At 26.0% G+C, this 19,258-nt stretch overlaps 1 protein-coding gene and 1 non-coding gene across 6 annotated transcripts in view; one reads left to right on the plus strand and one right to left on the minus strand.

The window, feature by feature from the left end:
* Positions 1-19,258, plus strand: part of LOC119670324 (AMP deaminase 2) — a 43,392-nt gene that overhangs the window by 1,975 nt on the left and 22,159 nt on the right. Inside the window, exons 1-2 of one of the 5 annotated variants that reach the window (XM_038080540.1) lie at positions 18,248-18,529; positions 18,583-18,898. The exons of 2 other annotated variants lie outside the window; for them this stretch is intronic. In XM_038080540.1, coding sequence (XP_037936468.1) covers positions 18,766-18,898 — 133 coding nt within the window. In that variant the 5' untranslated portion in view covers positions 18,248-18,529; positions 18,583-18,765. Of the gene's footprint in view, positions 1-3,334; positions 3,824-18,247; positions 18,530-18,582; positions 18,899-19,258 lie in introns of those variants that run through there. 2 more of the 5 variants (XM_038080541.1, XM_038080542.1) reach the window with 2 other exon arrangements.
* LOC119673591 lies at positions 357-520 on the minus strand. Its single transcript, XR_005252109.1, has one exon. It is a non-coding gene; the product is annotated as a U1 spliceosomal RNA (small nuclear RNA).

A 19,258-nucleotide genomic window follows, 5' to 3' on the forward strand; every position in this document is an offset into this window, starting at 1 on the left:
TCACTTTGTGCATAATTTTAGTTATGTTTTAATATCTCTTTTATTATGGCATATGTCATACGTATCACAGATATAAAAGTTTCCGTGAAATGTGCAAAAATAGTAGTTCAATAAGAATATTTTCGTTAGGATAAGTGAGTGTTAGAACTATGGCGTTTTTTTTTTGTTTTAAAATTTTAAAACATGTCACTTATACAACAGCTATAAAATAACTCTTATATACTAAATACCATCAACAAAAGCTCTTATCTTGAATAAATGGTCTGGTCTGCTTCTACACAAAAGGTAATGCAAGCAATGATATGCAAAACCCCTACTTTACTACTTTAGTTAAACAATTGAATGTATTATTTTGAACCGGGACGGCGCGAACGCCATTCCCGACTACCAAAAATTACACGCACGAAATATTCACATTAGGAATAGCCGCGGAGGTCAACTCAACCGTAGTGCAATGGCCAAGCCTCACTCCGGGGGAACCGCCTTCATGATCACGGTAACCCCTACGCCAGGTAAGTATGATTTCCACCGCACTACACTCCCTTCTTAAATGTGGGCATTAGTATAGTCAATGAGAATTATAAAGCGTTATATGTGAAATAAGAAAGAATTTTTGGACAAGCAGGAATTTTCGTGCACATAGGGGTTGTTTTGCAAAACAGTTAGCAGTAAAATTAGGTAAAGCCGTTTGCCATGAATGATGGGTACTACACAAAAAGCAGCTAAACTGTTTGTGTGTCTAATATTTTAATTTTTCTTCTAAGGGTTGTTGGTATGTTGAATGGTGATTTTGAATTGGTATCCTTAAACAACTTTTACACTTTTCTATGGATGGACATTTGTATATGTTTTATTTTATAGAATATAGTAACTTAAAATATAAGTTTTTTAAGTTTTAAATTTTTTTAGTTTAATATAAATAATAAATTCTTAATATTCGATGTATCATTTATTATAATATTAGCAATCCAATCCAAGAGAATCCTTGTTTTGTAATCCTATATTTATATAAATTTATTTAATCAAAATTATAAGAAGATAAGAGAGAAAAAGAATATTTTAAGCATTTTAAGTAAAAGTTTGAAAATTTAAAGCCCGAAATCTGGAAAAGATTTGACAGAATAGGTAATATGACATTTCTAAATCGTTTCACCTATTTCTGCATTCATCGTAATCCTGCCATTTTTTGTTAAATTGTTTTTAAATTACTTAATTTTTATTAAAAATGTTCAAGCAGCACCATTAATTGGAATATGGTTAACATTAAATATTAAGCAATTGTTGTTGCAAATTTATTCCAATATTGAATTTATTGCAATACCAGATTTATTGCAATACTAGAGTTATCACAATAATAGATTTATTGTCATTGAAATGCGAATTTATATTTTGTCTAACGCTAAAAGTATATTAGGAAATAATTAAATAAACATAAATTTTTTGGAAATTTAACATTGTATTTGTAATTGATTTGTGCCATATTATTGAAAAAGAGTTATAAGTTTGAATATTATATGAAATTAAAAAAAAACAGAAATAAAACTATATGTTTTGTTTATTGCATTTAATCAAAATGGTCAGCTTGAATAAGTATTTTAAATAGTTGCAAAACTTATTAATAAAAATATCTGAAGTTCGCTATCATAATTGATTAAAATGCTACAAAAATTTTTCTTGCTCTAAAAGTATACTATGAAATAATTAAAAAAGTATAGTGTGTTGTAAAATATGACACTAAAGATGTAATTGGTTTGTGTCAAATATAGAAAATAGCGTAATTGGTTTTAATATGAAATAAAATTAGAAAAAGAAATAAAATAATAAGTTTCATTTATTGCAATAAATCAAAATAGTTGGCTTGAATACTTATTTTGTAAAATTGCAATACTTCCATTAATTGCAATAATTCAGTAACAATTTACATGGAATTCTATTCGTATCAGAATTCGACTGAATTATAGTTTATTTTTATAATAAATAAATATTCCAGCTTGGCATGTTCTGACTTATTATAATTAATGCTTTTTTAACCAATAACATGCATTAATTGGAATACAAATGATAATAAACGCCATGCATATTGCAGAGTTATTGTAATACTAAATTTATTGCTATTAAAACCCAGTGATGTACTTTTTTGCACTAAAAATGTGTAAGGAAATGATTAGAAAAACTAAAATTTTTCCAAAATTTGGTTTTAACGTGCTAATTTGGTAGTGTCAAATATATCGAAAAGCAAAATTGGTATAAATATTAAATGAAATTAAGAGAAATACTAACAAAAATCAATTTTTAAATTTTATGTGCAGGACGTGGCTTTGTTCTTTATTCTTAATTAACTTTAACTTGTTTAGTTAAGTTTTTTTATAAATTTTTGATTAAATATAAAATTAAATCCCGATAACTCGAAATCGAAAGGATATAGCGTGTTTTACGAATTAGAGAGGTTTTCGAATTCTCTAGGTTTTGATTTAACGAGATTAAAAAAGAATAAAAAACGAATTAACGGGATTTGAACATTTCAATTTATTTTCAGCTTAAAAGTCGTGTTTACTGGAAAAATATTTATTTTTACTTGATTGAGATAAGAGGACCCCCTATGCGCTGTACAATTGTCCATAAATAACAGTAACTTTTGATTTTTAGTTTTCATGCTATCATTTAGCATCTGAAGCTGAATCGTTGAATAGATGCATTGTCATTCACGCCCTCTTATTGTGTCGGTAAAGCATTGGAAAATTGCGAATGTTCTTGAAGCAAGTTGAATGTGTAGACAGGTTTTTTTGTTCTCCAATAAGAATTATAAGAGGTTTGATATTCATTGAATTTCAAATAAAATACGAATTATGAGTGGACCAAAATATATGAAAATTTTACGAATTAACAATGTTTTCTCAAGGAACCAACAGTTTGTTAAGAATTTTTGAGGTTTTCGATTTAACTGTACTATAAACAAAACATCTACACATTTTCTCAGGCAAAATTTTTTACACGTACTGTTCATCCATAATACAGTGCAGTGTTCAAAAAATTTTTAATAATCTGCACTCTCAATACTTTTTATAGCAACGTGTACAGTACAAAGTGTTGCAAAAAGCAAATCTTAAGAGAATTTAAAACCTATAAATATCTAATATATTAATATAAAATATTTATTATTTATTCAATGTTTTATTTATTAATAATATTTATTTATGCATATCAATTTTATAAAGCATGTGTAAAATATTATTATAACATATTTAATAATATTATGAAATATTTCATGATTCATAGCCACACTGGCGTGCTCTCGCCGTACGCTAGCCGCATGAATTCTCTCAACACTGCAATCAGTATGCTTAGCACTGTCTACAACATACGACGTGGAAGTTTGTTTATGCATTGTATGTGAATAAGGTGGACTAATTCCACTTGTGTATGAAATAAAAGATTGAAATTATTAAATATTTATTTAAATTTTAAAATACATTTGCACAAATAAAAAAAAAAAAAATAAATCTATAGATATTTTTAAAAAAAAACCTATTTGCATAAATTTTGTGAAACTACGCACAAACGTTAAAGATCAGAGGGAAAACAATTAAATTTTGTTAGATAAATAAAACAAAAATAAAAAGTTTGCATTGTTTTTATTTACGTTGCATACACTTAAAAAAATATTTGCAAAAGCGCTAAAAGTGAAATAAATAAATTAAGTTAAAAATGCAAAATTACACGGATGCAGTTAACATAAAGGGCTATCGAAGTTTTGGCTTCGACACAGAAGTGGAAATGGATATGGACACAGAAATGATGTGCAAGGATGTTGCAACAAAATCAGGTAAATTGCGCTTTTTGGATTCTAGTTAAAAAGAAATTACGTCTAAGAGAAAGTGCATGCAGACCGATGACTCAATTTTTATTTTTAGTTACTTTTTTATGTTATCATTGCGGTCTTTTAAAATAATTATTAGACCTTATGTCTATCCTTAACGCGTAAATAGGTGCACTCGAAGCTTTTATTGTATTGTCCTTTTTTTTGTAGTGGTCAAGTTTTTATGTTTGCAAAAAAAAAGAGCTTTAAAGCTTTTAACCGTCTTTTCCTTAACTATTAAAAAGTGTTTTTTTCCATACAAAATATGAGTTCCTACGCATTGCCGGCATCTTTAAAGTGATTAAAATAGCCATTTTTTTGACTGTTTATGAAGATAAGTTTTATCAAAACGAAATAAAAAATTATCATTAACAAATTAAAATGAATTATTTTTTTTTTCTTTAAATTATTTTTTCATACAAAAAATCTGAAATTGTTTAAATGTTGCGGGTAACTTTTGAAACTGAAATATACACATCTTTCAAAGAAACCTCACGATATGAAATACAGAATCAGTATAAGATAGGATATCTAATAATATAAGCAATAAAGAATTACAACACAACCGTGCCTTATAACTAACCTAAGCTATAATTATCATTTATGCATAATAATGTTAATTATAACTCTTTATCTGTTTCGTCACATAGTCTTTGAGGATGGTAAAGCGCCATCTAGAGTTGTAATTATGATTTCCTGACAATAATATGAATGATTAATTTTAATCTGTTTCGTTACATCGTCTTTGAGGGCAGTAAAGCTCCATTTAAAGTTGTAATTGTGATTTCCTGACAATAATATAAATTATTACCCTTAATCTGTTTCATTACATAGTCTTTGAGGGTGGTAAAGCGCCTTCTAGAGTTGTAATAGTGATTTCTTGACGTAAATGAGTGTAAAAATTAAATTGTTTTTAAAAATTTTTATTTTCCAAAAAGTTAATACATATTTCGGTATTTTTTTTTAAAGTAGTATTTCCTAAAGTTCTTAAAATAACTATTAACTAAACACTTCAAACACTCTGAAGTGAAACCTCCGCATATCTTACCTGTTTATAACCTGCGATTGACAGAAAATGTATCTCCGGTACATTCATTTTACTTTTATTTAAACCAATAAGATCTGGGTTCTAAATCCAACTAACATTATTATGTTTATCAACAGTCCTATTTTGTCAAAATTAATTTAAGAGGTTCTTATACTTATGATCTTATGATTCTTCTCTTCAAGTACAACGCAATAGATCTTACAGATCGCTGTGTTCTATTTAATATCCTATGATTTTGCTTACTTCATAATTTTTAATAATCTATTTTATATTAATACTAATCGTAATCATTAGTCATCATTTCATATTATATTATATATTATTTTTATGAAATATGATTAATTTCATTAATTAATTGCTCATTTAAATAAAAATAAAACTATAATTTATTTTATTTTATTAAGATATTTTCCGATATTTTAACTATCTAAATCATATTTCTAATACCTTGGACATATTTTTTAAAGTAAGACTTTCTAAAGCTTCTTAGAATATTCATCATCTACCCACCTTAAACCTTTTAGAGTGATACTTTTGGCTATATTACCTAATTGCGACCTACGATTACCAGGAAATAAGTTCAGTACCATCATTTAATTTTTATTGAAATTTTTTGTCAATATTAATTAGACTGACTATAGGGATAACACAATAGATCTTATAGATTGTAGTGTAACATTGTTATTTTATTTATTGCTATTTATTTATTGTTATTGATTTTCTATTATCAATACCTTCCGATTTTCTTGATTCTATCAAATACAGATTGGTTACAGATTATATTAACAATATACAATATTCTGTTATAAAAAATAATAAATACTCAACCGGAAAATGTGATTGGACGTGTAAGACTGATTGTTATAATTTTTATTTATTGGGATATTAAAGATTTCGACAAATTTTTTAATGCAAAGTTTTTTAATTATGTAGAATTAATTCTCCAGATGCTATGTGTTTTAATAAACTAGGCAATTTTTTCGAAATTGAATCTACGATAATACTTCCAAAACTTTTCTGATGTTATTTCCTCAAGGTAAACTTCTGGCAACTGCTGTGCCTAAATAACTATTGTTCTATTCCTAGAAAAAGTCTAATTCTTTTATAATGACTAGAATAGTTAATTCCTTAATTAATATTAGATAAGCCAATAGTACATAGGGAATCATTTTATATACTATGGGGTTTTGGAGCATTCCTTAATTAATATTAGAAGAGCCAATAGTACATAGGGAACCATTCTATATACTATGGGGTTCACGAGTGATTCCTAGAAACTTTGCTATACTAACTTAGATTTGGGTTAATGATAAGCCTAATAACAAAAAATAACTTCCGTTTCAAGATTCCAAACTAGTTTATGTTTCAAATTTAATATTCTTAAGATTGTTGTAATTTTTGATTATTAGAAAAGACTAAGTTTTAAAGGTCAATGCATTTTTCATATCATGGCATACCTACTCTATTTTATAATTTTTGAAATAATTTCAACAAAATTTTCAAATAGGAAACTTGTTCAAATGTATGTATACATAAAACTCAGATATGCACATACATACTCGTATGTGAAGTATAGATAAATAATGAAATACTAAAATAAATGAAATTTTCTTCAGTATTTCAAAAAGTGATTGGGTTATGTCAGGACGTTCATGTCATTCACATTCACTTTTCTTGCATTGTTCTCAAAAATATATATTTTACTTTTTTTTTGTATAAATAATAGAACAAAGCAAGTATTGTATGTATGCTTATGTAGATACTATATTTATATATATAAAGAGTATACATACTTATGCACATATATATTCATTTGTATAAAAAGTAAGCAATTTTAAAAATATTGAAAAAAGATATTAACAGTAATCTAGGTTATTCAACTTTGTAAATACATATTTTTTGTCAAGAAAAATTATAAATTAATTTTTAAAATTAATTATATTAGAGAAGTGTATGTGGGCCATTTGACCAATAGCACTTCTTCCAAATGATTTTGATTTCTTTATAATTTTTGAGTATTTCTTATTGTTAAGTATTTTTATCTTTCTTTCTAACTAATTAATTTACATTCGTATATTTTTCAAAAATGTGTCATTTAATAATTTTTCGTACATTTATTTTTTTTTTTAGCAAATGGAAAAATTTAAAATGTAAACAAATTTTTATTGTTTTATTTTATTTATTTATTTTTTTTCTTTTTTGTTACTAAGTATAAAATTATAGTTGCGACTTTAGTTTAGTCTTATCAAAAAAATCAATGCTTTTATTTCAAAATCGCTATAAATAATATGTATATATTACTTTTATTGGCCTCAATTGTACTGCAATCTTATCAAGTATCTTATGCATAATAAGTACTAAAAAATAAAATAAATAAAATTTAATATTTTTTAGAAAGTAATAAAATTAAATTATTAAAAAGTGCTAGAAATGCAAAGAATATTTAAATTCGAGTGGAAATTAACTAATGAGTAACCATTACCTATGACACATCTTGAATAATATAAGCCGTATCATTTATCTATGACACATATCCTGAATAATATATACATTAGGAATTGAGAAAGTAGAACCGCAAAAGTGCTGTTTAATATATATTATTTAATAATATAACAGCGAAACCTTTTCGGGTTTCGGCCAGATGCAGCATGTCCCTCCAGGCACCTCTGCTGTGTGGCGCCTTCTACAGTCTCGTACATCAAGTCAGGCTAATGCTCCCTCAACTTGATCACTCCACCGGAGACACGTTTTACCTCTACACCTTCTTCCTCCAAGTACTGCTTCAAATATCTTTTTCGATGGAGTATCTTCATCCATTCTCACGACATGACCAAGCCAGCGAAGCCGCTGGATGTTAATTCGTTGAACTATATCAATGTCGTTATAAAGCCCGTACAGGTCGTAGTTCATTCGGATGCGGTAGTCGACACCAATTCGTAGAGAATCAAAGATCTTTACCAGATAGTTTTTTGCCGTTACACCGGGTTTTTTTAAAATCATCCGAGTTTATGCCATTGGTAAAGATACATTCAGTATTGTTGATATAATTGATATTGATCTCTTGGCGGCTTCTTTATATTATTTGTTTTTATATAACACAATACATCTGATAATTTGCGGTGCACAATTTTACTTTTAAATTATATTAATTTTTAGTATCCATTGTGCAATAAATTTTTATATGTCGCACATTGATATGCGAACACTTTTATTCTCGGAATATAAATAAAATTTTAATTTAATTAATTCTTTAAGAATCAAAACCATAACAAAAGCCATCCATCATTCAGCAAACCTAAGAAAGAATAATATAATTGTTAATAAGACCTAATATATATTATTTGAGTATCTTTAGATAAAAATTAATTGCGTGTTTATAATAATGAATCACTTTTAGTGACATTAAATAGCTAAAAAGCTTTTTCTGAGTCACTATTTTAAAATGTATTGCATGTGAATAGGAAATATTTATGAGAACCCTATATATATACATATTTATATGTTAAAATGAATTAAACATTAATTAAACAAAATTTTTAATAAATAACAATTAGATTGTTGTGGTTGGTACGATATTACAAACAATATTAAATTATAGATTAATTAATTAATTATTTATACAATTTTTATTGTTTATTGGGGTTTCTGTCCCTAATTACGATCAAACTCCCATACTCAAACTACCATTTTGTAAAGAAAAGGTTCGACTTACGGAGACTTCGAGTAAATGAATTTTATGTAATTGTATGTAATTTGCTCTCGAAACTCTGTCGCACTCTATTTAGTTCGAGTTATTGAAAATTCGAGTTATAGGACTTCAAGTTATGGAAGTTTGACTATACTTACTAAGTAGGCCATTACAGACGTGAGTTGCTCAACCGCGTCCAGCAGGCTTCTCCAACCAACCCGCTCAGTGGCTTGCTGTTGCCAATTGCTTGTACCGAGTGCCTTCAAATCGTTGGACACCTGTACTTTCCATCAAAGGTGCGGACCTCCAAGCTTCTGCCTCATATAGCAAAGCAGGCGTGTCTTTTAAATCGTGATTTTTATTTGTCAAGAGAGAGCTTTATTTCTGAATTGATTATTTAGTCCGAAATAACATGATTAAAAAATATATTAAATTATATACTTAATATTTCATAAATTCATATATCGATTAAAAACAACAGATATATTGATCGTAACCATTCTCCGCTCTTCAATGAAATCTGAGAAAACTTTATTTCTGAATTGACTACTTAGTTTGAAATAACATCATTAAAGAATATATTAAGTTATATAGTTAATATTTTTAATATTTTATTTAAAATTTCATAAATTGATATTTAATAGAATTAAAGAGGTCGAAATCTGTTGTATGCAAAAAATTAGATTTTAAAAAGAATATATAACATATATCTAATCATTATTCCATTATGTTCTGGACGTAGAACCTAACATTACAGTAACATATTCCTAGTTAACTTTAAAACTAACTTCAATTTTAACTCACAAATAAATCAATAAATATTCTATTATATAGAATATATATGCAAACAATTTCACAAAATTATTAATTTATAGATTGAAAATCAAAAGAATCAAATTTGTCGTATGTAATTTAGTACTATATTTAGTATTAATTTAGTATTTACCTACATAATAAATTTACATTGATATTATACATTAAATAAATATTTACTTAAAAATTTATTTCCACTGTCTATTATACGACAAATTTTAATTTTATTGAATGCATTTTTTGCTGCATTTTAGCATTTAAATTGCTGATCGGATGTATCTAATTACATTGTTGAAGTACATAATTAAAATAATTTTCAATTGTTGTTATTGTTGATATCTGTTCGAAAAGACAGCCGGCTCATTAGTTTATCAACAAACGAGTACTGACCTACGTCACAACATGAAAAGTAGTGTAAAGCTGAGTTGCAATAAACAAATTTACTCACTAAAAAGCTTTACTACAATATTTTCCGATTTGCTACAAAAATAAAAAGCTTTCGTACATGCTTACCACAAAGCTTATTTTGTTGTTATTTTTCTGTATAGGATTTGTTTATGTGTGTGTGTGTGTGTGTGTGCAGTAAGTGAAATATTATTACTTTTGTTGGTTTTGCATTCTGTAGGGTAAAGGAAGAAAGTAAAAATTGCTTTATTGAGCTACACATAATGAGACAGCAGATAAGTTTAATTGCTGCATATTCTTATCTACTCACGTAAGACAATTCCTCAAGTGCTGTCTGTTAATGAGAAAGCGTGTAATGTAGATTATAGATAATTCAAGCACTTATAATGATAATCTTTATTTAAAGTACCACTTTCATTTAATTAAGATATTGTTTATTTAAAGATATTAAATTGAAATCCTTTAATATATTAATTTTTTGATATGATGTTTGAAGATAAATATGTAAAGTTGTCATTTTTTAATATAATTTATCTAATATTAGAGTTAGTGCTTCTTAGGATTTTTTATATAACCGTTGTTAAAGACTTTGAATTGAATTGAATTAATTAATATTATTATTATTAATTAATATATATTATAATTATATGAGTACTATTAGCCGTAATTTTTTCTTTCAGAGTTTTAAAAAAGCAACATTAAGTCTGGTAGAAACAGATTGGCATCACTGCTAAATTCTTTTTTTACATATGTTTTTATTGTGTTGTGCACAATATAAAATATAAAAATTGTAAACACTTAAAATTAATTAATTTAAAGAAAATTATATTATATTATTTTAACGGATGACTGAAATTTGGTTGCACTAAAACTTAAGACGTAAAAATTTTTGCGAATAAAACCTAACTCTGAAGTTTTTAAGAGCATTGTTGTTGCTTTACATGTTTTCTTTCGTAAATTACTAGTATTTTTTTTGCAACTCTGAGAGAAAAAATTACGGCTATTATTAGAGAATATATTGGTATTTACATAGGTGACTATGTGATAATATTGAGGAGTTCATCTCACTTCAACTACCTTTAGTAAACCATCTGGCTTAATAACTAAACCTATAGATTTAATTAAATCCAATACGGCTAACTTTAGCAAAAAGAAAGAAGAAGAAGAAGAGGATTTCAAAAGAAGAAATCGTCTAAAAAAAGAAAGGAAAAAAATAATATAGATATAAATTAAAATAATTTTATAAAATTAATATAAAATAAAATTTATAAGTTTTATTATTATAAAAACTATTGGAATTCACAAAGGTCACACTTTGTTCTAATATTGAGAAATTTTTTCCACCACAATTACCTTTAGTAAACCAACTTGCTGAATAACTAACTCTATAGAATTAATTTAGTCCAATGTGGCTAACTATAGCAATGTATTAAAGAAGAAATCTTCTAAAGAAAGGAAAAAATAATAACACAGAAAATCAAATTAAATTAATTTAAAAAATCATTATAAAACTTATAATGTATAAGTTTTATTATTAAAAAAACTATTGAAATTCACTAGATGACACTTTGTAATAATATTCCGACATTTTGTTCACCATAACTACCTTTAGTAAACTATATCTGGCTTAATAACTAACTCTATAGATTTAATCAAGTCCATTGGGAGTAACTTTAACAATGTTTGAAAGAAAAATCTTTTCAAGAAAGGAAAGAAATCTCAAAATAGAAATTTTTTTTTAAAGAAAGTCAAACAGTAATTAAATAAATGTTTGATCTTTCATTTCAATAACCTGAAAATTTTTTACGAAGTCTCTACTGGAGGTATCCAATCTAGTCGGATGCGTTTCTATCAAATAATATCCTATAATGACGGGAGTAAAGGAGATTGACAATATATATTTTGATTTACTGATTTAAGTATATATGAACTTATTTATTGTTTAAACAAATCTACTTACAATATAAAGAATTATAAATAAATTACATTTTGCAGCACTGGTTACTCAGGCATTCAGCTAAGTGTATACAAAATATATTATAAAAATTGTACTTGTCCGTAATATAAAATTCTTTATATTATATTACATGGTTATAAATTTTGATACTTAAAAGTGTTTACTTACCCTATAGCAAGTAAGAAAACCTATTTTAGCCCTAATCCTATTTGTAATCTAATGTGACTTTAAAACTGTTTTACACTGTTATTACTATTTATTGTTCTGAAAAGTTCTGATTCTTTAAAGAATTGTACTCACCCTATAGTATGTTGGAAAACCGATATTAGTCTTAAATCTATTTGTAATCTAATCTAATCTAACACTATTAAAGAGTTTAATACTTCTTGTAGTTTGCAATAAAATTTCTTGATTGAAATTTGCAATGCCAATAAGATGAGCTACACCTTTTAGATAGATCAGAAAGCGCCTTCCACCTGCTTTGCTTCTATCCGGAACATGCAACGCGCCGCTTTAACATTTAAGAGGCTTTCTTTTTTGAGGACCGAGACGAACTTCAAGATCTCCCTTTAAATAGCATCATAAGCTTTGCCAAAGCTTCTAGAAAGTTTTAACCTTTGGGTTTTTAATAATACGGTAACACAATGGACTTATAGGCCTAAGTGGATCCCCCTAGGATCGCCGGTATAACCTAAACTAGTCTCTCTGGCAGTGATTCGGTAATATTCTGTAATTATTTATTTTTCTTGTTTGTGTTCAAGACGTTCATTATATTCAACTTACTCTCAATTCTCATTGCATCTTTTATAAATTCTTGTCTTGATTATGGAAGACTAAAAATTGGTGGCAACTAAATAATTTTAATCTGTTGAGATATAGAACAAAATATATAATAAAGCATAAATAATTTGTAGCGCACTTGTGCAGTTGTTGTGAATGTTAAAATAATTATATATTTTTATCACTTAAATTAGTTCTATTGTTTTATTTTGATGTTTTTTGTGCAATGAAGTTAAAATGGCAAGAATATTAAATAAACAAAGGAAAATCCCGCACACTCGATTAGCTCTTGTCATGCCAGATTCGTAACATGGAATTTGTTGAAAACAACTTTAGTTTAGTTGTATCTGAAAATTGAATCGAAATACTGACAGATTATCAATTCTAGTTCGAAGAAAATATTCGTGCGAAAAATAAACTATTTTAAAAATTTATTTAAAAAGTTAATTTTAAAGCATAAACAAATTTATTACTTTAATTTTGCGTTTTAAATTTGAGTGTGATAAAATTTTGTGATAGCCAAGAAAGAAAAAATGAAATTATTTTAAGTACGAGTATCTTTGCATGATTGCAAGATATTTCAAAAATTTTATTTTATAATAAATTAATTTGTTGAATATTGCAATTTATATTTTGCATTTAATTTGAATTGCATAAGATAATTCAACTATGAATTTATTGTTGCTATTTTTATTAACAATACAGTTTTGAAAACATTCTTAAATACAGGGTGAATTTTTTTTTTACTAGTGTAAAATTAAATTTTTATCATATATTTAATGTATATATAGAGTTGCCAATGTTATAAGAGTGACAAATAATTTATTTACAAAATATTTATTTTTAAATTTAATATACTAAAATAAAGGAAATTGAATTTATATAAATAAACATTGATTTGCAATAAAAATTTGTCATGACATCATTTGATGACGTTATTAAAGCTTTTCAGCGTTTACTATTTACGTTGTAGGCAAATATCCAAATGGGTCGGGTAATGTAGAGAAAAACTATTTAAATAAATTGTAAATTAAAATTGACAGATTAATATTACGTTTTTTAATCTAAAGTCGGAAAATAGATTAGACTAAAATTAATTATTTATTATAAAGAAAAAGGTGTAACCAAATATTTGTGTTTATACTTTTACCTGGACCTTAAAAGTTCTAATAATAACGAATAGTATTTTATGTGATGTACAGTTTCATTCTTCATTTGAAGAATGAAGACAGTCTTTTGGTATTTTTAACTTTTAAAACTTTTTTATATGAGACTTGTCCATAAAACTTATTTTCTTATCATTCTTATTCATAATTTTCTTTTATTTAAAATTCATTTATCTCTTTCGCTTCCATAGTTGCTACTATTTAAATCCAGCTTTGTTAATTAATATCTTATACCTATCTTATATTAATTAATATTAATTAATTAATATCTTATATTAATTAACAATACTTTGGGCTTACCACTTAAATTCATTTTTAACAATTAAATAAAATACAACATAATAATAAGATATAATATTTTTATAATATAAAATAATATTGTAATTTATTCTTCTACGTTTATATTTTTTATATAATTTTATTATTATTTTTATTTATTTTTAACATTAATTTATTTTGTTTTATTTTATTTTATTTTATTTTATTTTATTATATTTTATTTATTATTATATTATTTTATTTTTATTTTTTTTTTGTTTGGAAGTTTTTACTTTTCATATTAATCCATATTAACATGAAAAATTATTTATGGGAGGTTTTATATAGAAATTCGCATGGTTTTAATGGCACTTTTATTTTTCTTTTCTTTGCTGTAATATTATTTGATTTTCTTTTATATAACATTATTATAAGATTATTGTGAGTTTTAATTAAGCTGGAATTTTAAAAGGAAACTCAACCGAAACCTAAAATATTGTGAAATATTTGATGGAGTGAAATCGAAGCCGAACCGGAAAGCCAATATGGTCTGAATTCGATTGAAGTTTGCTGTTAAATTGTTATACACTCAAATTATTATACTATATTTACTCGTGTACGTGAACTCTTCATATTCACTACTCTAAGTATTAAAAAATTTCTAAAATTAAAAAAAAAATTCTAAAACTTGGGAAAAGTTCTAAAACTTGGACAAAGTTCTAAAACTTGAACAAAGTTCTAAAACTTCAACAAAGTTCTAAAATTTGAACAAAATTCTAAAGCTTGAAGAAAGTTCTAAAACCTGAAAAAAGTTCTAAAACTGGAACAAAGTTCTAAAATTGAAGCAAAGTTCTAAAATCTAAACAAAAGTCTAAAGCTTGAATAAAGTACTAAAATGTGAACAAAGTTCTAAAAACAAAACAAAGTTCTAAAATTAGAACAAAATTCTAAAATGAGAACAAAGTTCTAAAATTATAACTTCTAAAACTAAAAACAAAACTAAAAGTTCTAAAACTAGAAACAAGTTCTAAAACTGGAACAAAGTTATTAAATGTAAAAAAAATTAAAAGCTTGATTAGTATATGTTTTCATGTACTTAATATTGGATATTTATTTTTTATAACTTGTGTTTCATTCCGACAAGATAATATAAACAAATCAATACAAGTAAAAATTATATTTATTTTTTTTTCAATAATTGGCAACTTTGTTTTATCTTGTATAAACTGGTAAAAATTTTCATTGACATTGTTTATTCAGAGGGGCCTATTTTTATAAAAATTTTGTTTATTGTTTATGTTTTTGTTTTTCAAGCACCTCTTTTGTGACATTTCGATTAATCAGAACATTATAAACATATTTTTGTTTTTATAGATCAACACGATCACTTATTAAACATTTATATATTTTCTTTTTTAAAAAAAATAATAATAGAGTACATGTTTTTAAATTTAAATAAAATAATTATTGAAAAAAACAAATTATATATAATTAAATTATTGTTGTCCAGTTTTTATGAAAAAATATTTATATAATATATACTGAAATATATTAATGAAATATATACTATATATAATGTATAGTTCAGTTATCCAAACTGCACATTTCATAAAAAATAATAATTGCTATTAATAGATATACGTGCATATTGTATATAGAATACAATGATATTCAAGAGTAACTTCTTCAAAAATAAAGAGCACAAATTAAGATATCAATATTAAAGTAGACATGAGGTGAAAAAATTTCATTATACGAGTACATTCATCTGTGCTACACAAATACACATTAAAAAATTCTATTAAAATTGATATCTTTATTCATTTTTGATATACCTAAAAAACCTATTCGGACATTATACCTATTCGGACATTATATCTAATGACATTTAAAAAGTAAGCAATAAAATGCGTCAATATGATAATTAATCTAATTATTTAAAGTCATTCATGTACGACGCGTTGCATTCTATATTTTAATTTATAAGTTTTTTCCTATAATTTCACTGTAAACGATTTTGCTAATATTTAAAATAAATAAGATTCGCAAACAAAAACCATATTGGAAAAAGAATGTATTTAAGTATTAAATTAGATATCATTCGAGAGATAAAATTAAATAATTAGATTGCTTTTAATAACAATATCAACAAGTCCATATTTACATTGGCTTAGACTAGTTAATCTCCTATGATTGATAGGATGATTATAAGAGATATTAACATATAATTCATTAGGTTATGTTTAGTTTTTTGACAATTTAATACAGTTTTAAATATATATAATATAGTTTATATATAGTATGAGCCGAAATTTCTAATACTGATTTACAAATAGTCTTTAAAAAGAAGATTCAACCATATGCAGGCTAATGAGTGCAATTGGACTCCGCTCCAATAAATGAAAATCAAACCCTCTCATTGAGATGCCCTGTAGAGCTATTATTCTTGTAGTAGGTTTACTTATAGGTCGTTGTATGTTAGGTTACCATGATAGGAGACTAAATCTTCCTTTCAATCATACCTGGCGCAGTTGTCGATACGACGATGAAAGTGCCTCCCAGCAGTCCAGTAAATGCGCTGTGCCGTCTAATCAATTCAAGCGCTTTCCATTTTGGGGATCTTGGTGAACTGCTAGACCTCCCTCTGAATAGCAATATAAGCTTTGCCAAAGGTTTTAAGTGGTTATAACCATTGAGTTTTTTTATTATACGGTAACACAATGGGCCTATAGGCCTAAGAGGATTCCTTGGGATCGCCAATATAACTTAACCCAACCTACTAAATATCGTTTACTTTAAACTAAACTATAGTTACATGCACTTCTTTGGGTGCACTTCTTTAATGAACACCCAACAGAAATGAACAGAAATGAAAATTTCTATCAGTGTCAGTTGAAGCTATTACTTAGTTTGGATATAACTTTTCTTTTGAGTATTTTTTTGAGTGTTTCAAGCTATATAAGATTTCAGTTGTATTTCGAATTATAGTACGAGGTTGCCAAAGACACAATTTCACATTACATTAAAGCTATTCTACTCGAGTACTTCAATCACAACCACTAGACGTTTTATTATGGAAGCAAACCACAATTATCAGATCGGCGGTATCTTCGGAATCTGCGGTACCAGATATACATACACCTTTGGGTGTGTGTTGCATTAATTAAGTCGAAGACTATCAGTTCATCTCGAAACATATCATAATAATTTTTATGTTTTCGCACCCGCCTTTTTAAGTTGAAGACAGTGTGACTTCTATAATTGCTAAGTGAAGAAAGGCTTAATAAATTTTTGATAGCATTGATCTATATTGAGTCCGAAGTGTTATTTCTTTGAAAGCATCTTATTATTCAATGATATTGTTGTTGATAATTATTTCAAGTTAATAACCAAAGAATCTTTATATAATTGTGAGAATGAACTGTGTATCAGCGTCCACTGATAACATCGGGATAAGCTTTTAATTCAATATTGTGTGAGTGTTCGTATATCTGCTAGTTGTGTTGAAGACTATTAGCACAAAACAAGGTAATGTTCGGTTGTGAACTAAAGGTATTCAAGTTTTAGAGCCCTATCGCATAAGCATGCTCTTGAAAGCATTGACATCTTATGTGTGTGTTGATCTAATGTACCTATGCGTTTCGTGATCTTTTTAATCAGTTAGAATATTATACAATATTATACAAAAAAAATGAAAAAAAGAAGAAGAATTAGAACAAATTTCATATAAATTAAAAAAATGCTGTCAAGGTTCTGCTCTTTAATACGTTACCACAATTATTTATAACTTATCTAATTATTTTATTATTATGGAATTTTTTAATCAGCTTAGTAAATAATAAATACATATATATAATATGAAATTAAAATTCATAATTATCACTTGGCCGCAAGACCCATGACTTTACTTATTTTTTTATGATTTTCAAATCGAATTGACTTGAGAGCTCTCCAGAACGTTGGGTAGAGCAAATCAATATTTTGTTTTTGTTTCATTGGTTATAGATTCTTTCTTTGAATTGAAGACTATACCTATCTAACAATATAATTAGTTGCATTTTCATTGGTTTGTATTTATTGTGATTAATTAATTACGAGTATTATGTTATTTTACTTATTAAGTAGTTGTGGGCTTGACAGTGTTAAATTATATTATTTATTATAACAAAGTAGATTACGAATATAAACATTTTATTTAAATGTTGGACTATGATAAAAATGTCATACCAAAATATTCAATGTAATATAAAAATAATAAACAATAAATAATAAAATATAAAAAATGTTATATTTTGTTATTTAAAAAAATTTGTGTCTCGAATAATAATCTTTGCACTTCACCCATTAAAATTATTATGCGATTAAGGCAATGCTGTTATTTGGTGAGTTTTGTTTATCTTGAGAACTGAGCAAATGATAAGACGAACATTGCAATTAACATGTTATATACATCATTAAATACATATCTTCGTATGTATGTATAATTAACAAAACTGAATGAAAAAAAACGTATTGTGCAATAAAATTAGCAACTGTGAAAAAATTATATATACTTGAGGTAAAAGTAGATTTGTTGGAAAATTTTTAATTTTAAACAAAATATTTTTCAAGTGATAAACCAATTTTAGTACATACGAGTACTTCGAATGCGGATTTTAGACGTTCAGACTTAAAGGAAATAAATTTTTCTTTACTCTTAAGATAAATTGATTAAAATACAATATACATATAGTTTTAATATAAAATTATTTGAGGTAATTTTATTAAAAGTGAAGTGAACAAAAAAATACAGAAATGAGTCAACGCGGTGTCATTCCTACACACATAAAGGCTGATGAAGAAGATGATGATGAAACTATTGACGGGTCTTTTAATAGAATTCCAAGAAACAGACCAACGATAAATATAGTTAAAAGCAATACTGGAGGTAATACAAAATGCATATAGATTTTTTATAATAACCTTAGTTGATAATATGTTTATCCAGTGTGGAGAGAATAATATTTAATATACTAAAATTAAAATGATAGAGATAAGAGTTGGTGCAAATAACATATACTATTGTAATAACATATCGATGTTAATATTTATATTGTTTTAAAACACTAAAAAGTATCGCTTCCCAAACTTCTTTTCAACAAGTTACAAAATATCGACTTCTACAAGAGCTTTCTTCATGGTATTATTTTAGATAACATATCAATGTTAACTATTTCTATTTAGGTTTTAGATGTTGTATCATCAAACTCTTCATCTTACAGACTTATATATTTATATTGTTTTAAAA

The sequence above is a fragment of the Teleopsis dalmanni genome, chromosome 1 (genome assembly GCF_002237135.1).
Source record: "Teleopsis dalmanni isolate 2A chromosome 1, ASM223713v2, whole genome shotgun sequence".
Classification (NCBI taxonomy): Eukaryota; Metazoa; Arthropoda; class Insecta; order Diptera; family Diopsidae; genus Teleopsis; species Teleopsis dalmanni.